This window comes from Crotalus tigris, unplaced genomic scaffold (genome assembly GCF_016545835.1).
Source record: "Crotalus tigris isolate CLP2741 ecotype Arizona unplaced genomic scaffold, ASM1654583v1 scf7180000020963.25688851:1431469, whole genome shotgun sequence".
Taxonomy (NCBI): Eukaryota; Metazoa; Chordata; class Lepidosauria; order Squamata; family Viperidae; genus Crotalus; species Crotalus tigris.
In genome coordinates this window covers 1,020,573-1,044,192 of record NW_024098281.1, presented here as the reverse complement: position 1 = coordinate 1,044,192, position 23,620 = coordinate 1,020,573, and the positions used below count along the sequence as shown (strand labels likewise).

The following is a 23,620-nucleotide window of genomic DNA, read 5'->3' as shown; positions in this document are numbered from 1 at the left end:
GGCCTTCCCATAGGAGGCAGGCGCTCCCCCCACATACACACACAGGCCAGGGAGACATTCCAGGGCTGCATTCTCAGCATGCCCCAAAGATGTCTGCTCGCAGGGGAGCCCCCCCCCCACCTTCCCCCTGGCTGGCTCTGCACGCCTTCTTGCTTATCCCCTAGCATGCCAGAGGCTCTGTGGTCTGGGGGGGGGGGGGAGGAAGGAGGGGCGGGCCTGTGCCTAAGCACCCTCCCTCCCCCCTTCGAAAGAGGAAGCAGGGCCAGCAGCCAATGGGGTGGGGGACTTCTGCCCTTTCCTTCCCAGTTCCCAGAAGACATTCTCCAGCTGTGCTTTGGTTAGGCTTCCCCTTTCTCACAGCTCCCAGCCCTCCTTCCAACTGCAATAGGAGAAGCAGACCCTTCTCTGCAAGATGGGAGGGAAGCCTCCCTCCCCCCATTTCCCAGCCCTCCTGGCCAAAACACCACTGGCTGTTAGATGTTGGCAAACTTCAGGATCCCATTGTGCTTTTCCTCTCACACCTCCTCTCTCTGGCCCAACACTCTCGATGCTGCCACACAATTCTTAACCCCCAGCTCAGGCCCATTTTGTGAGCTCCAGCATCCTACAAAAGACTTCCTAAGGTGGGAGGACACAACACACAAACCCCGCACAGACACAGCCTTTCCTCCATTTCCTACGGATGCCACAAGACTGGCTCACCAAACACAGAGACGGGCAGTACCTTCGCTTGCCAGCTTCAGTCCCAAAATCCAAAACCCCCCCCAACCGAGTCCGGGCTTAAATCTGCATGTCTTTTTCCCTCCCCCTATACTTGGTAGGGACTCTTTGTTGCCACCACTCTGCCTGTCCTAGAACTAAGGCAGAAATGCAGGAGAAAGGGGAAGGAAGCCCCCCCCCGCGCCCCCACAGAAGGTCACCTGGCGAAGCAGGAAGGAGGACAACCAAGGAAGTAGACTTGCCGGGAGGCTGCAGAGCGGAAAAAGAGCTGGCCTAGACAGTCCCCAAAGCCTCCCCTGGCCTTGGCAGTGTCACCAAAAGCTTCTGTCCTCCTGCACAGACAGCGGCTGCCCCCGTCTCTGGGCAATAAAGGCTGCGGCCACCAGTTTTGCTCTGAATCGCCTCTAATGCGGCCTTGGAAATGTGAACTGCATTGGACACTGCATATGTGTGTGTGTGTGTGTGTGTGTGTGTGTGTGTATATACGCATGTTCATGCATGCACGCAGGGGTGGTGAGCCGATTTCTTAAAACGGAAGTACAGGAGATCAACCCCTTCAGCAAGCAGCAGAAGCTATCAGATGGGCCTCCAGCGCTACTGGGAGACAGGATGAACAGGGGTGCTCTAGCCAATTCAGGGAATTGTGTTGGCAAACTATCTGCAGAATGGGCTGGATAAGAGGGTGGGGGAGGCTGACTGCCCCCCCCTTCCCACTCTGATTTCCCAAGAGAAATGCTGTGCCTGGACAGGTAACAGCAGCACCTTTGAAGAGGAAACCCTGTCTGAAGGAGTAGGGGGGGGGTCATGGATCTCCCCCTTAATCTACACACCCTCTCCCCCAGACTATCCTGGACTGGGAGGGGTCAAAATGAAGGCAGCTGCAGACCAGGGTCTGATCATTCACTATTGGAGTTCAGCTTGAATTCGGCTCTTGACTTTGAATTACTTCAGTTTTTAATGGGTAACTTTTCTGGGCCCTGGGTTCAATTTTCAAAGCTGCTGAAGTCCTGGGGCTTCAGCACCCCATAGTTGCCAGAGAGCCAGACCTTCCTTTGCAAGAGATGTATGTGTACGTGTGCATCTGGGGGTGGGCACACAGGCTCAGGCATTCTCAGCTCAGTCAGAAACAGTAAAGCAGCGTCCAGCAAGCCTTTGCCAAACCTCTGGTACAGCCGGATGCAAAGACAGGCGGTCATTCAAAACAGCGCTAATGGACCTGCATGCAGCAGATGCCTGACTGCCCCGGGCCAAGCACCTTCTTTCCTCACACTTTTGCTGAGGGTGGGTCCCCTTCTTCTTATGGACAGAAGGATGATAATACAGAAATCGGGAATTGGAATAAAAGAGCTGCCAACTTTCTAGCTTGGATAAGCCCCAAGCCCCAAAGGACGATGGCAGCACCATTCAAAATTAAACTCTGCGTGAAGTGGGACACAGGTGTGATGACCCTCACCCAGGGTGGATTTGATTTAAATCATCAATTTAAATCACAATTTAAATCACTAGTAAAAAGGCTTGATTTAAATCAACACGATTTAAATCATAATTTTTAAAGAGGAACTGTCATCTCGATCCTGCAGCAGCTCCTCCTGACCCGCTGTTGACTCGCCGACAGTCCCACTCACTTTAATGGGACGGCTGGTGATGCAGCAGTGACACAATACAGTGAGGGACGTGGCGGACAGCACGTGAATGGATGCCCGCTAGCAAGCACTGCCATCATGGATCTGAAATGACAGGTGCTCTTTAAATGTAAGGACTCATTCTTGCTGGTAGTTAGAATCTTTAATATTATTATTTGCAAACAAAATGAGGGTTTCCTATTCAGAATAATAAACTGTCAGGTTAGTAAAACAGCGATATCAGAATCAATTTTAGGTTAATCTCACATAGTTGGAGAACTACTCAAATTCTTTTATTTAGTTAAAACACTTAGACACATTTCTCTTCAAACCATCATACGGTTTGTAGGTACACAGATTTGCAAAACAATGGGATAAAAGAATATTCCTGAACTTTGTTTTTACGATTTATCTCAAGGTTACTGTGAAATTGAGTGAATACATCAATGCAGTGCATGTTATCTCAGTTTGCAGAGATAACATTAGATTCATTGAGTTTACCAAAAATGTAAATATTGCAGAATATAGCCTCATGCTACATAACTAAGATCCATTTCATGCTGAATACACTAAATTATTAATGCATCTGAAATAGAAAACTATATTTAGATAGTTTTTTTATTCCAAAAGCATGTTATTAAAATAAATTTGATAAAAAATAAAAAAAATCCAATTTAAATTTTAAAAAAATCCTATTTTTTTTGATTTTTTTTTTAAAAATCATGGATTATTATCCACCCTGCCCTCCCCCCCAAGTAGGACCCCAGGACCTACCAGAGCCAAGCACTGGCAGCACCAGGCAGGAGCTACAGGGAGTCTCAGGGTGAGGGGGGGCGGTGGAGGGGTCTGCCTCATGCAGAGCAGAATCAACAGCAACAGTAAAAGAATGAGGGGGGCATGAATAGACAACACTAGATCCCATTTCTATTCTAGGCCTGGCCCTGAAGATTTTTATAAACCCATTAATGTATTTGAAGTTCTCAATTAAAAAAGGCAGCCTGAATTCCTTCCCTCCCCTCCCCCAAATCTGCAGAGCCGCATGCCAGGTGTTTGCTAAAGGTTTATCCCTCCATCCTCAGCCCAGGAACTCCCTGAGAACGCCTGGGAGAGCAGAGCCTTAATGCTGAATGGCTTGAAAATAATTTGGGGGTGCTGAACGTCTGTACGGAAATACTAAACAGCCAAAGAACAAATAAGGGAGAAGGGGGAAGAGAAGCAGCGGAGGACATGGGCCCGGCTGCATTTCTTCTCTGTGTTTCAGTTTGTGGCACAGAACAAGGAGTCTGCCAGGCTCAGCTCTTGGCTGCAACAGGCAGATGAAAATGGGGGCCCAGAGGGCAAGGGGGGAGCCATGTCCGGAACAGGAATAGGTGGACGACTCCTTGATGCAGGAAGGGCACCCACCTGAGGACCCTGCGGGAAGGTGGTAGAGCTGAGACCTTTAACCTTACGCTTTACTACCCTGGAAAGGCAGAGCTGGAAAGTTGCAAAAGGTAACGCCCATTCCAACTGAAAGGGTCATGCAGCATGAAATGGGAAGGTCTCCTTCTTCTCCTCTTAACCCAACTTGAAGCTCACTGTGCCAAGGCTAAAGGCTTCCGAGAGCCCCAGTGCAAGGGGGAGAGCAGGTGCCAGGAGCACCCCAAAGCCAGCAAGCCACTCAAGTCCCTCGACCCTTTTCCGCACTGCTCAAAGGGAGCAGGGTGGCTGCTCTTTAAGGGAGCTTCCCAAAGCCTCAAGGATCAGCATTGGGAGGGAGGGAGGGAGGGAGGGAAGGAGGGAGGGAGGGAGGGAGGGAGGGAGGGAGGGAGGAAGGAAGGAAGGAAGGAAGGAAGGAAGGAAGGAAGGAAGGAAGGAAGGAAGGAAGGAGCCACCCCCCAGGACCCACTGAGTCAGGGCCATCGCTCTGCAAAAGAAAAATGCAACAGGAAATGGCTCACCCGCCCAGCTTCCACTGCTCTGCTGTGGCAGGGGCTAGAGTTGACAGGCCTTGGAACACCCAGGGCTCTCCTCCTTCCCTTCCCCACACGCCACCTCCAGCCTGCCTTCCTGCTAAGGGGGGTGGAGGTGGGGAGAAGAGAGCCTGCCCTGGGTTAGGCCATTCCAAGCCAGTCAGCACCCTCCTCCCCACCCACCAGGCGTGGGGTCCATGACAGCCCCACCCTTTCTGAGCTGGGCCTACTTTCCCTGACTGCCCTGGAGCAGCCCAGGGCCGCCTGGGATCCAGCCAGCCCCAGCTCCCCAACGGAAGCACAATGTCTGCAGCCTCTGGCACAGTGGCAGATGTGGAGGGGAGCATTCGGCCTAAACCTCTGGAGGTGGAAAGCAGCCTCGCCTGCTCTCTGACTCTACAGGACAGAAGGGCCAACTCTCCCCTCCAGGACGGTCCCTGGTCAGCTGCCCGCAGGCCCACTTCCTGTCCATCCAGCTCATGGCTGTCTCAACAGCCTCCGCTGACGCCAGAGCTCCCTCCCTCCCACTCTCGGCACACTGGAAGGGCAAAGGGGTCAGGGGCAGAGAGGATGCCAGCTGTGCAGCCCCAGAGGTCCCCAGAAAAAGGATGCCCCTTACAGCATTCCAAGGTGCCCCAAAGAGGGGGCGAAGAGGAAGCGCCACCCCTCAGAGGCAGGAACAGCCTTCCCAGAAACTAGGAGGAGTGGAGGGAGGTGGCCAACGCACCCTCAGCTTCTTCTCTGTCCCCACCAAATTTGGAAGACCTGCATTTCAGAGGGCCCTTCAGTGCCACATGGGCTGTCCGAGGGTCTGCTGCTGCTCTCACATGGCAGTCACAAGCCAGCCAGCTAAGGGCCGCTGCAGAAGGCCTGAGGCACCAGCCTGAACCCTGCAGGGTACTTTTGGCTGTGCCTCATCCCTCCCAAATGAGAAGCTAGCAGATTCCAGCCAGAAGGAGGAGGAATCGAGTGGGAAGTGTCCCCCTCCCACGGCAAAAGAGTCCACAATATTTATTACCAAATATGGAATGCCTGGCCACCTCTGGCCATGGCCTCAGCAGCAATGGGGGGGGGGGAGGAGAGAGAGAGAGAGGCTGCAGGGGCTCTATTTGGAGGCAGAGAGAACCACAGCACCAAGAACTGGCAGATGGCATAACCCCAGACAGAGAGGGGGTCTGGGTTGCTCTTGGGCCAGATGCTGAAAGTGAAGGGGAACCCCCGCCAATCCTGGACATGCTCCCTGAGACGACCTCCCCACCCTGGGCAAGCATACCACTGTCCCTCTGGAGCCCCACACACTCTGAAACCCCACATGTGGCAAGCTTGTGGGGTTTCCTGCCTTCTTCAGCTTTCAAGTACTCTAACCCAACTTGTAGGGACAGCCCTGGGTGTCAGGGTAAGGTGGAGGGGCCCTTGCCCCACACAAGGCATTGCCAAGTGAAGCAGATGTTACAGCTGCAACCAAAGGCTCTGCATTCAGTGGGGAGAAGCCCCACTTCTGCAGCTACAAGAAAGAAGGGAGATGCTGAACTGTGCCTGGTGATACTTGGCAATGCCCTTTCAAGCTGACCTCTGCGAGTCAATTTCCAGGTGGGAGAAAAGCTGGCTGCATGCTCTACCTCCAGAGGTCTTTCCTCGGGTACACCTGCTTCTCTCAGCTCCAGCAAAAAGAAGTGCCAATGAAGCCCAAGGCCATAGAGCTTTGAGTGGGGGTAAGGGTGGGGGGTTCCCACAGGCTTCCTAGAGCCCCTCACAAAACAAGCTATGGGATCGGCGGCCCCCACCAAGGAAGAGAGCTTTAGAAAGGAACAGAAAGTAGAAATCAACTTAGCAGCCACCAAAGAGCAAAGCAATAAGCCAAAGTAGCTTACTGCAGAGAAAAAGATTACTCCAAATTTTACAGTTCCATTTTTAATAGGTTAAAAATATTTGCAGTCATCTTTATCAAAATGGCCCAAAACATTTGACAAAGCCTTCAGCCTTGGCCTCCGTTTGTGGTTTTATTTTTTTCTGCAAACACTCGGCTTGCTAATTCTGGAGTACACATTGCACAAGACACAATTGGTGCTATAAACCTATCACAGTGCTCTTTAAAAAAAAAAAAAAGTACATCTTTGATGCGTTTCTTGTTCAGGAAATGTCTGCTAGCAAGCAACCTAACTCAAGAGAACACCAAGGGCTCCACAATTCAGCCCTGAACAGCTACAGATTCCCTTCTATTGAAAAAACATTTCAGAAATCTAACAGAGACCTCTTCATGCAGAGACCCGTCACCAGTGAGAAATGCCCCTCCCTCAGCCCCTGGCCTGCCCCCCCCCCCCAGCACAGCGCCATAAAAGGGACTATTTTGTTCACATTCGGTTGAATATTGAAACTCCGCCTTTCCCCCTCCTGGAATTTAAGGAGCAGGCGAGGTTCTCCCTCTTCTGCTACGCCAAGCAACCACCACCCTGCAAAGTAGACTGGCTAACCGGGGGATGGGATTGCCACCGGGGGATGGGGAGGTCCGAGAGCTGCAGAATGGGGAGCCGCGCGTGGGAGGGAAGCCAGAAGTTCCTCCTTTCCGCTTTCCATACGCCCCAAACCCAACTTTCTCGGAAGCTCCTCTAGGAGTGGCTGGACCGCTTCCCCCCCCCCCGCCCGAGTCCAGCCGAGAGGGGAGCAGGGGGCCCGGCCGGGAGGGAGAGGGCAAAGCGCTGCCGGCTCAGACAGGAGAGCCCCGAAACTCTCGGGGGCTGCACCGGGCGGGCAGGGATCCTAAGGCCAAGAGACGGAGGGAGGGCGGGAAGGGATGGAAACGGCGAGAAGGAAGGGACGCCCGCCTTGCGGAGCGACGCTTTTCTCTGCAAGGAACCCCAAGGCCCAGGGCAGCGAAAGCCCCGCGGCCCTACCGGGACTCTCCCCTCTCGACCGGAGTGGGGGCGAAGGGAGAGTCGGAGCCAGCTCCCCGCCGACCCGGGAAGAGTCGGAGTTAGGGCCGGCGAGACTCCCCGCGCCCGCCACTTTGTGGCCGTCCTGCAAACCCGGGCAGGGCTGGACGGGACGGGACAGGCTGCCTGTGGAGGAGCAGCGGCGGCGGCGGCGGCCGGGCCCTCCTCGGCCCTCCCGTTGGGGCTCCGGGCCCTTCCCAGAAAGCGGGCGGGCGAGGGCCGGAACGGCGCCCCGTCCCGCGGCAGCCCCTCCCTGCCCGCCGGGCGTGTGGCTGGATGAGCCTCCCGGGGCGCGACGGCGGCGGCTTCGCGTTCGTACCTGCGGGGCGAGGCGGCGGCAGCAGCGGCGGCGGGCGCTGGGCTGTGAGCGAGGGCAGGAGGGCCGCCCCACCTCCCGCCTGGCCCCGCCCCGCCCGCGAGGCGCCTCCCCGCCAGGGCGCATGCCCGCGTCCCGGGCCGTCGGAGGGGGAGGACTCCCTCCCTCTATCCCACGTCTCTTTGCAGTCGTGGGCGCGTCGTCGGGCCGAGGGGGAGAAGCGAAGCGGCGGAGCCTTCTTCCATTGAGGGCGGCCTGGGAGAGCCGAGTCCCGGCACCCGTCCGGGCCTCATCCGCTTTCTCCCCAAAGTGATATTTCTTTGTCTTGTTTCACCGAGTGAACTGCCTGTCTTAGCGAATTACAGCAGCCTATTCTGTCTCGGACAGAACACGGACTTTCCTCCGCGCGGTGGCCTTTCGGACCTGGTCTTCGAAGAGTTCTTGCTCCCGGTACTTCAACTCCCAGAATTCCTCGGCCACCTTGGCCGATCTGGAGGCTCGCTGTCAAGCCGGGGAGTTCTGGGAGTTGAAGTCCATCCGTGTTAGACCGGCCAAGCGGTGCTGTAGCGGTTCGGTTCCGCGCTTTTGTTGCTTTTAAGTGCGTGGAGAATATCGGAATGCACCCCTTCCCCTTCTGTCCTGCTGGAGTCCGCGCCGGTGTCTGTCCCTGGGGCGTCGAGCGAAGAAGCTCTGCAGGATGCCCTGGGCAAAGTTTCCCGGGGCTGCCCCGCTAAAGCAGGCGGCGACCTTCCTTGGGCAGCAGCAACGGAAGAAGGTCGCTTTGGTGGCCCCGGCAGAGGCGGCGATCGAGGCCGCACCGGAGGAGGCAGTCTAGAAAATCACCCCGGTGGACAAGACGTTGATAATGTTGTCGGACAAGGGGGCTCCTCTGCTCGGCTGACTCTCAACATGCTGCCAAGGAAGAGCTGAGAGTCCTTCGAGGCTCCAATGATTTATCATGGTCTACTTTTAAGACCTCCAGAAAGTCTAGTTGCTGATGCAGGCAAAGAAAATCCGAAGGTGCAAAGACAAAATTACATTGGAAACCTGGAACATAAAGCAGTTCTTGGGCGGCCCATGCAGCACCGGTGGCCAGTTTGTTTCTGGGTCCAATTCAAGGTGTAGGCTAGCGCCGTTAAAACCCTTCATGGCATGGGTCCAGGGTCACCTGATTGCGTTGGACAGCTATAGATATTGAATTAATAAATAAGTAAAGAAATATAATCCGAGGAACCAGCCCCAATGGGAGAATGGCATCTTAGTTAAGGGATTCGTCAGACCCCTCACCTCATTCCCATTTGCATTTTGCTCCCTTCATTTTGGTTAATTGATTTTTAACTGATTTAAATTTGTATGCCATTTAAATGTATGTTTTAATGTTTTATATAATCTAATTGTATAAGGATGAAGGTTCGTTCTCTGAGCTCGTGGGTTGGTTTCCGAACGTTTTGTTACCGCGCTAGGTAATATCTTCAGCAGAGTTTAGGGCAGGGGTAGGTAAGCTTGGCTCTTTTATGACTCATGGACTTCAACTCCCAAAATTCCTGAGCCAGCTATGCTATAGGAAGTCCACGAATCATAAAAGAGCCAAGGTTGCCTACCCCTGGTTTAGGGGATGTCAGTGGCAGTGTACTATTGTTTATAAGGGCTTATAAGGTGTGGGTGCATGAAGGAACATTCAGGAATAATTTTCACTTTCAAGAGAGACAAATCAAGGTTGACCTTTATCATGAGCCATGGTGGCGCAGTGGTTAGAATGCAGCAGTGCAGACAAACTCTCCCCACTGCCAGGAGTTCAATCCTGACTGGCTCAAGGTTGACTTAGCCTTCCATCCTTCCAAGATCAGTAAAAGGAGGACCCAGATTATTGGAGAGGGCAAAATGCTGACTCTAAATCACTTAGGTCCGTGAAGCTGTATATAAATCTAAGTGCTATTGGTAAGTGCGATCACCTTTGCTATCTGATTTTGTTATAGAAACATTAACAATAGCATTGCGTGACCACACGGAAATGAAAAGAGATAAAAGTAGGCAAATGAAGTTATCTAGTACACTTACTTGCTGATGACATGTTCCTAACTCTTTCAAATTTAGGGCATTCTATAAAATATATTAGGATAGAGTTGGAGGAATTAGGAATTCACTAATAATCAGGTTTTATTAGTGAATTTTCAGAAGTCTCAATACTATACATGTGCTTTTACATTGTTTCTGAAAGCACAGAAAGAGGTGCAGATGATCATGGCCATTTGCTTAACAACAGTTTGAAATAACGATAGCCTCAAAAAGACTGCTTTACTACCTGTAAAGCACGTCCAACTATCGCAAAATGGGGTGTATACACATACACAAACAATCACTTGATTGCAATCCGGATGCTTGGTAACCTGTTTACTTTTAGGACCAGATACTAATTGCCCAATGATCATGTGAGGAGGAAGCCAGCAGGAAAGTTTGCAAGCTGCTACTGTCTTTTCTCTGGCCACTGGCTGAAAGAGTTGTCTGCTGAAGGATTTCAGCACCATTCCTGCAGCTCTTTCGGCCAGTCCCCGGAGACAGAGCGAGCCAAAATCCAAGCAAGATTTTCAGCCCCAGAGCTGATAGGCAGTACAGTTAGGAGCATGGGGTGCCATAGGCAGGTAGGGGAGGCCCAATGCAGGCCGCACCTGTCTCTCTATTGGGCTGGATTTCAGGGAAGATTTTCTGCTCCTAGATAAGGAGTGTGGAGTGCCTTGGGTGGTGGCAAGTAAGGACTCAAGAGACCTGGCACAATCCGGGCTTGAGTGTCTCTCTACTCGGGCTGAATATCCCTCCTGCCAAAAAGCCAAGGAGGCTTTTCAGCTTGGAGTTCCTCCTTATCTGGGACTTTGCTTAACAACCCATGAGATAACGATTGTAACCTGGAATGCCAGGATGGCAGTTGTTGAGCTAAGCAGTCATGAGATGTCTTCCTGAACAAGTGTTTCACTCAATGACTGAGATTCCAGTCCCAATAATGGTCTCAAGTCAAGGACTTCCTGACAGAACAATTAACCAGTGGAACAACCTGCCTCCAGAAGCAGTGAGTGCTCCAACACTGGAAGTTTTTAAGAAGAGACTGGACAGCCATTTGTCTGAAATGGTATAGGGTTTCCTACCTGAGCGGGGGGTTGGACTAGATGACCTCCAAGGTCCCTTCCAACTTTATTATTATTATCTCAATCATCGCACAGTCAGCCAGATGTTCAGACTGGATTTGGCATTTTGTCTACCTATCGAGTCCTTACCCAGGACCTGGGATAGGCAGATGTGGATGTTTGATGGTATTACAGGTATCGTCGCAGGATGGAAGCAGTTCCTAATAAGGCCGCCTTTTGCAATTGACTAATAGCAAATTTGTTAATGCCAATGGTGTTCAAGTGGTGCTCCAGTTGTTTTGGGATTGCACCCAAGGCGCCTATGACTATTGGTACTACCCTTGCTTGCTTTTGCCACAGTCTTTCTATTTCTATGTGTAGGTCTTTGTATTTTGTTATCTTCTCCAGGTCTTTCTCTTCTATTCTGCTATCTCCAGGCACTGCCACATCCACTATCCAGACTTTTTTGTCTTTCTTATCGACAATTGTTAAGTCTGGGGTGTTATGTTGCAGGTGCTTGTCTGTTTGAATTCTGAAGTCCCAGAGCAGTTTAATTTTATCATTTTCTATGACTTTCTCTATTTTATGATCCCACCAGTTTTTGCTTACAGGCAACTGATATTTTTTGCAGATCTTCCAATGCACCATTGTTGCTACTTTGTCATGCCGCTGCTTGTAGTCAGTCTGTGCAATCTTCTTGCAACAGCTTACCAGGTGGTCCACTGTTTCTTCAGCTTCTTTGCATAGGCGGCACTTACTGTCTGTTGCTGTCTTCTCAATTTTGATTTTGTATGCATTTGTCCTTAAGGCTTGGTCTTGTGCAGCCAGAATTAATCCCTCGGTCTCTTTCTTCAATTTTCCTGCTCTTAGCCATTGCCAGGTTTTATTATTATCTGCTTTCCCAGCTATTTTTTTAATGTATTGGCCATGTCTTCCCATGCCTCTATTCTGTTCTTCATTTGGTCTTTCTTGTAGGCCAGTTTGGTCTCTCTAGTAGTTAGTAAGCCTTCCTGATATACTAATTTCAGTGCATCTTCATCATTGTTCTTCAGATATTCTTCCAAAGCCATTTTTTCTTCTTCAACCATCTGATGTACTTGTAGCATTCCACGCCCACCTATTTGCCTTGGTAGATAAAGTCTATCAATGTCACTGCGTGGATGAAGGGCATGATTCATTGTCATTATTTTTCTGGTCTGCCTATCCATTGCTTTTAGTTCTGCTTGAGTCCAGTCCACTATTCCAGCTGTGTACCTAATGACTGGGATTGCCCAGGTGTTGATTGCCTTTATGGTATTTCCTCCATTGAGTTTGGATTTTAAGATCTTCTTCACTCTCTTGATGTATTCACCTCTAATCTTTTTCTTGACTTCAGTGTGCTTGATGTTGTCAGCTTGAAGGATACCCAAGTATTTGTAGTATTCTTCCTCATCCAGACTCTTAATGTTATTTTCGTGGGGCATCTTGATTCCTTCAGTTTTCACTATTTTTCCTTGTTTGATAGTAAGTGTGGCACATTTGTCCAAGCCAAACTCCATTACAATATCTTGGCTATATATACGGACAGTGTTGAGCAGCGATTCTATTTCAGATGATGTTTTTCCATACAGCTTCAGATCATCCATGTAAAGGAGGTGGGATAGTCTGGCAGATGTTTTTGATGTTTGATAGCCATGTCCTGAGTTATTCAGTATTGTTGACAGAGGAAACAGTGCAATAACAAATAGTAATGGTGATAATGAATCTCCTTGAAATATTCCTCTCTTGATATTAACCTCTCCCAGCCTCTCACCATTGATCTGCAACTGTGTCTTCCATTGTGCCATCGATCTTTGCACAAATTTTCTGATGTTTCTACTGACTCCTGTTATTTCTAGGCACTTTATTATCCAATCATGTGGCAGAGAGTCAAATGCCTTTTTGTAGTCAATCCATGCCACATTCAGGTTGGTCTTCCTTCTCTTGCAGTTTTCCAAGATCATTTTGTCTATTAGGAGTTGATCTTTTGTTCCTCTGCTATTGGGGCGGTTTCCTTTCTGCTCAGGTGGAAAGAGATTGTTTTCAACTAGATGCTGTTGTACTGCATCAGCTACCACACCAGTTAGTAATTTGAAAGTTGTTGGTAAGCAGGTAATTGGCCTGTAGTTACCTGGTGTTGCCCCTTTTGCTGGATTTTTCATTATTAGGTAGGTTTTCCCAGTTGTTAGCCACTTTTCAATTTCTCCTCCTTGTAGTATATTGTTGAATTGCTTGGCAATGAGTGGGTGTATAACAGTTAGATGTTTCAACCAAAACCCATGCAGTTCATCTTCACCTGGTGCTGACCAATTTTTGATTTTCTTTGCTCTTTTTTCTACCATTTTTGTTGTTATTACTAGTTCTTTCATTTCAACTTCTGTTTTATTTGCATCCACCTCTTTTAACCAAGCCGCATCCTTGTTGTATTTCTTTGGGTTATCCCATATCTGCTTCCAGAACTGCACTGTTTCTTCCTTGTCAGGTATGACTGATTCCTTGCAGTTTCTCCATTGATGGATTGGTAGAAACGTTTCTGATTGGATTGAAATTGGAGGTTCTGCCTATAGTTTGCAATTCGAGCTTCATATCTACTGATTTTCCTGGCTATAGCTGTTATTTGTTGCTTTATTATTTCCAGTGCTTCCTTGATCTTCCTTGTTTCTAAGTGGTATTTCTTGATTAGGTATTCTTTGGTCTTCTTGTTCTTCAGCTTCTTTTCTTTCATCTGTTCTAGCTTGCTTGCATGTGATCTTAACTTGCTGATCTTATTTTCTAGTCTAACCTTCCATTTTTCTGGTGCACTGTTTGTTTGTTTTTCTTTTTGTTGATTTTGCATCCCAGGTATTCTGTTATAACTGCAGCTGTGCTGTACATTAATTGGTTTGTTTCTTGCAGTGAATTGGTGCTTATACTTGCTATTGCAGTATTTGCATCTTTTAATGCTTGTGCTAGCTGTTTCTTTGGAACAAGCTTCAATGCAGGCAGCCTTATTCTGTTGTTTTTGTGCTGTTCTAGATGCTCAATTATTCTTTGTTTCAATTCTTTTATTTCTTTAGTTAGAGGGTTTTGTTCTTCCTGAGGAAGAGGTGCCTGGTTTCCAAATGAGAACAGTTGTATATCTCTACTGGATTCTTTCACTGCCAACTCCCCCTGGTTTGCCTCTACATTCTGAATTACTTCTTGTAAGGCTTTGATTTCTTTGCCCTGGGTAAACCTTTGCAGTTCGTCTAATTCTGTTTCTGTAAATACTTTATTTCGTGTTATAAATCGGCGTTGATCTGCTAGTCTCTGTTCTGTTATTTCTGATTCTGGATGTTGTTCTTTCCAGAATTGGTGCATTCGTTTTAGATATCCTCGTCTTGTTGGACTTGATCTGTAGTAACAGATCATTATTTCTTTGTTTTCCATCACTGTGTATCTGCGACGGGTAAACACCTTTTCTTCCAGTAGTAGTTATTATTATTATTATTATTATTATTATTATTATTATTATTATTATTATTATTATTATTTAAAAGGCTTTTTTCGTGGATGCTCAGAAGCAGAAAATGAGAGCTCACCCTCTTTCATCATTACTCCCAAGAAGTGGATCAGTTGGAATCTGTCTTGAAATCCACTGAGCTGCATCTGGGACACCAGAATGAGAAAAGGGAAGCCTTTTGACCTTCTTTCTCTTTGGATCTCTGGAAGCCATCAGATCCTGCGCTCCCTTCCATTCTTCTGCATAGTTACTGTTTTCTATTCCTTGGTTCAGCCTCATTGCCCTTCTTTGAACTGACTCCCACTTCTCTTAAACGCTGTTGACACAACTGAACACAGTCCTGGAGGTGGGGTCTGACCAACAAAATGAAGATGCATTGCTTGCTGCAATTAATGAAGTATTTCTGTTGATACAGCCTAAAATAACTGATTAATATGTGAAGTTACAATGGAGCTGAGTGAGGGGCACTTGTAATTGGTCCTCGGTACTACAGCTGTTGCAATGTCATCATTGTCACACGATCCAGGAAGCCACGGTCATGTGATCACCATTTGCAACCTTCCTGCTGGTTTCCCACAAAGTCAATGAGGAAGCCAGCAGGGAGCCTCCAAGTCGCTCCCATAAGTTGCTCCCATCCCTTTTTCTCCCAAGCAGCCCCGCTACAGAATACAGCCACCCACCACTCACCCACTCATGCTCTATAATAGCACCTGCCTGCGACATTCACCCACCTGCCCAGCAGCGTGCTTGCTTAGGTCTCTGGTCACATGAGGTCCTCTGAATGACTTGCAAGGTCTCTGAGTTAAGATGGCAATATGGACATCACACTTTAGGATTGCATTGCTTAGTAACAGAAATTCTGGGACCGATTGTCCTGCTAATCCAAGAACTTTCTGTGTCTTTTTCACAGGAACCATTGCCAAGCCAGGGATCCCATCCCACATTAAGCTTTCATTTTCCAAAGGGAATATGTTTGCCTCTCATTTATAGTAATAATAATACTTTTAACACCATCAAACAACATCTTCCTATCCCAGATCCTTGGGAAGGCCTCAGTAGTGGACAAGAATGCCAAAGCTAGTTTAAACATTTGGCTGTCTGGGACCAACCATACTACTAACACTACTACTACTACTACTAATAATAAGAATAACAACAACAATAATAATAACAACAATATTTACCATAGCCACCAGTATTAAAAAATGTAACAGGTCTGCTGGAGGCTTCTGGAAGTCCCCAGATCTGAAGGCGGTTATGACTGAAAATCTCTATCCTAGGCAGTTCACAAGCAATGGAAACACTGATTGTTTCTATTTAGCATCCTATTATGATTCATGTTGATTGCTTATTTAGTATCCTATGACTATCACTGAGTGTTGTATCATATGATTTATGATGATTGTATTTGATTATGATAGAGCTGTGGTTAGAATGCAGTACCGCAGGCTAACTCACTGCTCACTCCAGGAATTTGATCTAGACAGGCTCAAGTTAACTCCATCCTTCCACGGTCATTAAAATGAGAACCCAGATTGCTGGGGGCAAGAAGCTAACTCTGTAAACTGCTTAGAGAGGGTCTGTAAAGCACTGCGAAGCGGTATATAAGTCTTACGTGCTATTGCTATCACGATTTATCACTTCTTGCTTGTATGTACACTGAGAACTTCTGCACCGGAGACAAATCCCTTGTGTGTCCAATCACATTTGGCCAATGAAGAATTCTATTCTATTCTAAAAAAAACAAAACAAAAACAGCCATTAAAAGTAAGGGGCTGCGATAACTCTCTCTTGAGGTCAGGCAGGGGTCCAGCGGGAGGAGGGGGGAAACAAGCCAAGATCGGGCTTCTTCTTCTTGTGCCATATCCGTTATCGGACGTTGGCGATCCTGTTTTTATCAGCAGCCGCAATTCCTTCGCGGGGCAGCGGGCTGGACTAGAGGATCTCCGAGACCCCCGCCGCGTCCAGCCACGAATCCGCAGAGCAACCGGAAGAGCCTGAGGGAGAACCTGACGCCCGAGCCCCATGACGTCAGAAGCCGCGGGATTTTCCCAGGCGTGAGTGACGCTCCCGCCAGCCAGTGAGCGGCCGCGGGAGAGGCGGGACAAGAGGAAGACGGACAGGCAGCGAGACACTTCCTGGTGGGTGACGTCATCTCTGCTGTGTTGGAAGGAGCGGACTCGTCCGGGTCAGCAGCCGCAGTAGCGGAGTAGGTGCGACAGAGCGGGAGCCGGTTTCACTTCCGCGGATCCCGCCCGCAAGTGGTTGGAGTGGACGCCCTGCCGGCGGTTCTCCTGGCGGACGCTGTGCCCGAAGAGGCGGCGGCCATGGCCGAGCAGGACCTGCTGGACTTCCTCCTGCAGGAGGAGCTTTTCCTGGGGAGCGAGCCGGAACCGGAGCCGTGGGGCTTCCCGCAGCCGCAGGTGGGCAGTGGGCCGGGCAGGGGCAAGCGGGCGGTGCCCTCGGTTGGCCCTGGTTGCTCCTGCCTCCTCTCGCTCCGCAGGTCCCGGGCAGGCAGGAGGACGAGCTGGAGGAGCTGCTGCGGTGCCTCTGGAGCCCCTTCGGGGAGGATTCGGACAGCTCCGCCGACCCCTCCGGCCAGAGCAGCCTCGCCGAGGACCGGAGCCCGTCTCCTGCCAGCAGCCTCCCTGACTCGGGCCGCGTGGAGTCGGAGCACAACTACTCCTTACACCTGAATGCCACCGCGCCCTCCTGGGCGGCGGGCGAGGGTGACGTGGCCATAGATCTGGGTGAGCGGAGGCTTCCCGAGGGCCCGGGCTAAGTTGGGAAACGGGTCGGGGGCTGCCGTGGGCTGAGAGCGAAGCTGGGCTGGTCTCCCAGCCAACTTACGGCCCAGCCTGCGGCGTTTTTGCGCGTGGCCAGAGGATGGTGAAATGGCTGGGAGGGAAACCTCCGAGGTAGGAGGGAAAAACGGCCGCAGCAACCCGGAAGAGCCATCTGAGCCCAAGGCAGGCGGGCTTCCTCTCCCGCCCTGGCAGGCAGGGGAGAAACGCTTTCCCACTTGCAAGAGTAAGGCATTTGATACAATAGACCACAACCTGCTTCTTGGTAAGAGAAAATTGTGGGGTAGACAGCATCACCATCAGATGGATTGGTAACTGGGTGACCAACCGCACTCAACGTGGAGTGCTCAATGGAACTTCCCTCTACATCAGTGGTTCTCAACCTTTCTAATACCGTGACCCCATAATACAGTTCTCCATGTTGTGGTGACCCCCAAGTGGGTGTGGCCATCAATAAGAGGGAGTAGGACAGCTAGGGAAAAGGGAAAAAAATGGCGGACAGCATGGTTTGGCGACCCCCGTGAAATGGTCATTCGACCCCAAATGGGGTCCCGACCCACAGGTTGAGAACCACTGCTCTACATGGAGGAAGTGTGCAGGGGAGGGCTCTGTTTTAGGCCCAGGACTCTTCAACATCTTCATCAATTTCAGATGACACCAAGCTGGAGGGGAATTGCCGATACTTTAGATCAGTGGTTCTTAACCTTTTTGAACGAATCGCCCCCTTGAGCCAATGAGGAAGTTGTCATCGCCCCCCTCCCCCAACATAACCTCTCAGTCACAACATAGGAAATAATTCTTCAATTTATGCAAACACTTTTTTTTGTTTTCTTTAAAATTGTCATCAGGACGTATCGATGCAAATAATTTATTTCCAGTCTTTTTATCATATCTCCCATATTCTGGCCAATGGCGCACCACTGTATGGGTAGAGGCTGCTGCGCAACGCGCATTAAGATAAGCAATGCGTCTTCACATATGTACGGCGTTCTGTACTGAAGCTAGCTGGAGGAACGTTTGAAAACACAATTCAATTCGATCTGATGTTTTTGTACGATAGATATACAGCGATTCATTGTACGAAAAAGTCTCAAAAGTGTCCCCAAAACTTCTCGCTCCATCGCCCCCATATCGCCCCCTTTTCGTTCCATCGCCCCCCTGAAAAATGAAATCGCCCCCTGGGGGGCGATATCACCCAGGTTAAGAACCACTGCTTTAGATGACAGACTCAAGATTCAGAAGAATCTTGACAGGCTTGAGCATTGGGCCCCATCCAACAAGGCACATTTCACTGGTGAACAAAGTAAGGTCCTGCATCTAGACAGAAAATTCAAATGCACAGATATTGCATACGGTAGGAGGAACATGGCTCCAAAGTGGTAACAGTGAGGGGGGGGCAGGTGTCTGGTAGACCACCGCTTAAGTATGAGCCAGCCTTGCGCGGCAGTTGCCAAAAAAGCCAACACAGTCCTAGGTTGCATCGACAGAGTGATAGTGTCAAGATTTTGTGAAGTGTTAGTACTGCTATATGCTGCTCTGGGAGGGCCACACCTGGAATACTGTATCCAGTTTTAATCACCACAATACAAAAAAGATGCTGAGGTAGAAGGAGTGAATGTGACTCAATGGACAATTGGGGGAACTGGCTATGTCTAGTCTATTGAAAAGGAAGACCAGGGGTGACAGGATAACAGTCTTCCAAAATTTGAAGGGCTGCCACAAAGAGGAGGGGGCCAACCTATTCTCCAAAGCACCTGAAGGTAAGACAAGAGGTAACAGATCGAAGTTTATCAGATCCAACCTAGGACTAAGGAGAAATTAACCAATGGAACGGTTTGTCTCTGGAAGTTATGAATGCTCCAACACTGGGAGTTGAGAGATTGGACAGTCATTTGTCCAGAATGGCGTAGGGTTTCCTGCTTGAGCAGGGGGTTGGACTAGAAGACCTCCAAGATCCTTGATAAAGTTGTTATTCTGGGCCTTCAGCTCCAGTCTGCTCCCTTCGGCTTGTGGCTTGCTACTTCCTGCCATCTTCCCCCCTTTTGCAAAGAGGCCCCTAACTCGGCATCAACCTCCTAGCAAGGGGCTTTTGCACAGGCATTCCTTCAGCCAGGCCAAAGTCAATGAGAGATGTTTTTTAAGGTCACATAGGTTAGGGGAAGAGACAGAGGATCTGGCCCTCTCCTCCCAAACCTCCCAATGCAGAAAAAAAAGCCTTGCTTTTTAGCTTTAAATATTAAAATGTAGACATTCAGATTTATAAATTTGCCAGGACTCTGGCAAAGGGGCTGCTTGCTTCTCTGTAAGGAAATGTGGAAGCTATGATTTTAGCAAAGCACCCTGGATCCAGAGAGGCTAATCTGAGGGCTTGGCTCATAAGATGCTCTTAGTGACATAATTACACAAAACCTTGACTCGGGTCAGAAATTGGATTCTTAGAACTCAGCTAGCCTTGTAGGGGTTTCCTCTGGTTCTGTACCCCAACTGGCTTCCCCCCACCCCTGGATCAACTAACCGCACTGACATCCCAGGTTGGGCCCATCAGGACCCCTCCCCCTCAGTAGGCGGCTGGTTCTGCTAACAAGCCAATGCGCTGGAGCCTCTTACTAATCAGGCCTGCTCTAGCCAGCTTGGTGCCTTGTGCGAACCCAGCCACTGAACCAGGGCAGCAGCGAGGTTTGCCCTGGGGGGGAGAAAGGGCTGGTTCACAGTGCGGCGGGTTGACAGTCCTCTCTCTCCCCTCTTCCAGAGATGTGGGCAGATATGGAAACCGCCGAGGGCCTCAGTCTTCCCACTGCAGCATTCACAGCGGAGCCCCAGGTAGGAGCAGGCATGCAGGTAAGCAGCCTGGCCAGGCCGCTCTTCTGGAGCCCCTCATCCTTGGTGCTTCCCAGGCCCTGGCCCTGATCAGCCACCATCTTTCCTGCATTTCCAGTTGGACTTCCCACCGCTGGTCCTGACGGATGAAGAGAAGCAGCTCCTGGAGAAGGAGGGTGTCTCGATTCCCTCCCACCTGCCCCTAACCAAGGTGGGCCTGCCTCACCTGGCCTGCGGGACATCCAAAGGCAGGGAGGAGAATCAACAGGGAAAGCCCTCCCCCCACCGGATCTTGGCTCCAAGAGGGGGACGGAGCAGCCTGGTCCTTGCCCTGCAGCGTGGCCAGCCCGGTGCCCCCCCCAGGCGGTGGAGGAGGGGCCAGGGCTAAGGTCTGGACAAAGCCTTGGCAGGCAGGCAGGCTGAAAGGCAGGGGTTCCCCAGGGGAAGGGAGGGGGGCTCTTGGCTAACCACCATCCCCCGACACGTGTGCTGCCAGGCAGAGGAGAGGGTCCTGAAGCGCGTCCGGAGGAAGATTCGCAACAAGCAGTCAGCCCAGGACAGCCGCCGCAGGAAGAAGGTCTACATGGACAACCTGGAGAGCAGGTGGGGAGCAGAGGGGTGGGGAAAGGGGTCTTCCTTGCTTTCTCTCCCCTCTCCTCACCAAGGGGACTACCCAGTCTGGGCTTCCTCACTGACCCATCTCTCTGCAGGGTGCTGGCCTGCACAGCCCAGAACAGTGAGCTCCAGAAGAAGGTGCAGCTGCTGCAGAAGCAGAACACGTGAGTTGGGCTGGGGGGGGGGGCGCAAGGGAGGCTGCTCTCGTCTTAAGAGTTCTGCAAGCCAATTGGGGCTGCCCGTAGCCGCCCAAGCTTCGTTCAGTTGCCCACATACGGATCAAACAATGATCGAGACCGCCCCACTCGATAGGGGTGCAGCCCTCAGTTGAGTCTGTAGGAGCCTGGTTCAAGGCAGGGGGCACCTTGCTGCAGCAAGAGACCCCAGTGGTGCAGCTGAGGGTGCGTCAATCCTACGTTGCAGGTCCCTGCTTGAGCAGTTGAGGAAGCTGCAAGCGCTCGTCCAGCACTCGTCCACCAAGACAGCTGCGGCCAGCACCTGCGTCATGGTGAGTTTCCGTGTCTCTAGCCCTCTGGCCAGCTCTCCCCTGCTCCCCTCCAGTGGGCCAAAAATGGGAGCTGCAAGGAGGGGACACGTTTCAGCCATGCAAACTGTGGTCTGATTGCCTTCAACCGCTCTCTGCTCAGGTGCTGCTCTTCTCCTTCTGCCTGGTCCTCCTGCCCAGCCTCTATCCTCTGGGTGGCCAGAAGCAACCGCTGGGGCAGCATGGAGGTGAGTCTCTGGGGCTGAGTTGGCCTCTGCAACCTCTAAGCCTAGTCACCCACCCACCCCCACACACAGACAGCCTTGTGCTTTCAGCACCAGCTCCTGCAAAGACTGAGCAAACTCCTGGAGGCTACAGTCCCCCCCCCCACCCGTGGCCTTTGCTCTCCCGTGGCTGGAGATGGGCACTTGGGCTGCCCGGCCGGCTTCAGTTGGCGCAGAACGGAGGTTTGCCAGTTGGAGCAGTTTGGCGTATGGGTGACAAAAAGGGGATGCTTTGTTGACTTCCTCCTCCACTGGGCATAAAGAGGAAGGGTCTGATTTAAGCCAAGCAGCCTCCGAGAGTCGTTAGTCCTCGGCAGACATCTTTGCAGGATTTATTTTTTCCGTGGCCAAGGGCTGGATGGCCTCCCCAGAGGGACAGGAGTGGCTTGGGGTCACTTCCAATAACATCTTCCAAAGGGGGGGGGGACAGTGGAAAGGGGCAAACAGGAGATGCCATCCTTCTAAAAAGCACAAAGTTGTTGGGCAGTTCATTCCAAGGGAGGAGGAGGAGGAGGAGGCAGGAAAAGGGGAAGCCACCAGGGACCCCGAGGAGGGCAACCCTGCTCCCCTGCAATGCTGTAACTGCCCCCTTTTCTTCTTTCAGTGTTGTCCCGAAAGCTGCGGGAGTTCTCAAGCGGGGCTTCCCGGACGTTGGCAGGCACCCCCCAGTCAGCAGAAGAGACGAAAACCCTTCCCTCTCCTGGGTCCCCCGGGCTGCTTTTGTCAGAGAAAGCTGTGTCCCCCGAAGGCTTTGCGGCTTCAGAGAGTCTCAACGGGTCTCGAGGGGGCCCACGGAGCGCCCCGGGGGCTGGGCCCCCCTCTGCCAGCAACGGCAGCTCCTCCTTGGACTCACCTTCTCCTGCCTTGGAGGGGCTCCTCCTGGCCCCCAAGCATCCTCCTCCAGGGAAGGAGGGGGCACTCCCACCCACCTCCGTCGACCAGCAGCCTGGCTGGGCAGATGGTACCACCAGTGTCATCCTCCAGCCCCATCGCACTGATGAAATGTGAGGCTTTGGGGCGCTTTGCCAGCAGCATGAAGATGCCAAGATCCAGCAGGGGATAGTCTGGATGGGGCAGGGGGCGGGGGGAGCAGGAAAACCAGGGCTGCTGAGCAACAGAGGCTTTGCCCTGCCAGGGCTCCTCCAACCACAACTTCCCTTCACTGACCATCCCCACGCTCAGAAGGACCATTGCGGGCCCCAGCAGGAAATGCTGCTCAGACTCTTTTCCCCCATCCTAGGCATCTGCCTTGCTTCTCTGGGGGTTCCCCCACCCTAGCTAGATTGAGGCAAGGGCAGGGGTTGGCCGAACCCAGAGCGGGACCCTGGGCTGAAGAGGAAGGACCCTGGAAGGTTTGTTTGAGTCCTGCTTTGTGTCATGTTCTTCTACAGTGCAACAATAAATGGCTCATGAGCAGAGCCCTTCCTCGCCGTACTCTCCAGAGTGGCCTGTGTCTTCCCCATCTGCCCCCTGGAGAGGAAGCCCAGCCCCTCGTTTCCCACTGGTGGATTAGGCACCACCTTCGTGGCTGCCTCGGTGGGCCGCCTCCAGGATCATCCGTCCCCAGCCTTCTCCCTAGGTGTCACCATCGCCACTGGGACTGTCCACAGACTTAATAATAATAATAACCATTGGCATTGACAAATTCTCTTTTAGTCAATTGCAAAAGGCGGCCTTACTAGGAACTGCTTCCATCCTGTGACGATACCTGTAATACCATCAAACATTCACATCTGCCTATCCCAGGTCCTGCGTAAGGACTCAATAGGTAGACAAAATGCCAAATCCAGTCTGAACATCTGGCTGTGGGATGATCCATAATAATAATAAAAAAAGTTGGAAGGGACCTTGGAGGTCATCTAGTCCAACTGCCTGCTCAGGCAGGAAACCCTATACCATTTCAGACAAATGGCTATCCAGTCTCTTCTTAAAAACTTCCAGTGTTGGAGCATTCACTACTTCTGGAGGCAGGTTGTTCCACTGGTTAATTGTTCTGTCAGGAAGTTTCTCCTTAGTTCTAGGTTGCTTCTCTCCTTGATTAGTTTCCAGCTGTTGCTTCTTGTCCTGCCTTCAGGAGTCTTTGTCCCTTTCACAGCATCGGGCCTTCCGTGCCAACTGGAGAGCATCAGGCACCTTCCTTGGGGCTAATTGCGCAAGGCAGGAAGCTCCCTTGCAGTCCTGGGCCAAAGGGGTCTTGCCTGGGCTGCCCACCCGGCTGAGTTGTGCTCCAGGCTGTAGCCAGCAGGTCTTCCTCAGGCTCTTCGGGTTTGCTTCACAGCAGGGGAGGTGCACAAGAGGATTAAGTGGGTTTGTGAGAGACTAATGGCTAGACCAGTGGCGAACATATGGCACGGGTGCCAGAGGTGGCACTCAGAGCCCTCTCTGTGGGCACGCACCGTCGCCCCAGTCCTAGGCCTTCAGCTGAGTTTTATAAAACCTTTTCGCTTTAGGCCTCCACTGC

General features: G+C 51.1%; 2 protein-coding genes across 3 annotated transcripts in view; one reads left to right on the top strand and one right to left on the bottom strand.

Annotated features, from left to right (window-relative positions):
• Window positions 1–7,653, bottom strand: part of TLN1 (talin 1) — a 37,459-nt gene extending 29,806 nt beyond the window's left edge. The window contains exon 1 of the mRNA XM_039368983.1: window positions 7,544–7,653. The gene's annotated coding sequence lies outside the window, so the exon portion shown is untranslated. The remainder of the gene's footprint in view (window positions 1–7,543) is intronic.
• An 8,289-nt stretch (window positions 7,654–15,942) lies between these two features.
• Window positions 15,943–22,594, top strand: CREB3 (cAMP responsive element binding protein 3). 2 transcript variants are annotated; one of them, XM_039369050.1, is made up of 9 exons: window positions 15,943–16,578; window positions 16,659–16,905; window positions 19,709–19,779; window positions 19,895–19,987; window positions 20,273–20,379; window positions 20,487–20,555; window positions 20,815–20,899; window positions 21,039–21,123; window positions 21,764–22,594. In XM_039369050.1, the coding sequence occupies exons 1-9, from the start codon at window positions 16,483–16,485 to the stop codon at window positions 22,165–22,167; spliced, it is 1,257 nt and encodes a 418-aa protein (XP_039224984.1). In that variant the 5' UTR covers window positions 15,943–16,482; the 3' UTR covers window positions 22,168–22,594. The 2 variants fall into 2 exon arrangements, with proteins under 2 accessions (XP_039224984.1, XP_039224983.1); XM_039369049.1 differs by having other exon boundaries at window positions 15,944–16,578; window positions 19,709–19,797.
• The last annotated feature ends 1,026 nt before the right edge of the window (window positions 22,595–23,620 follow it).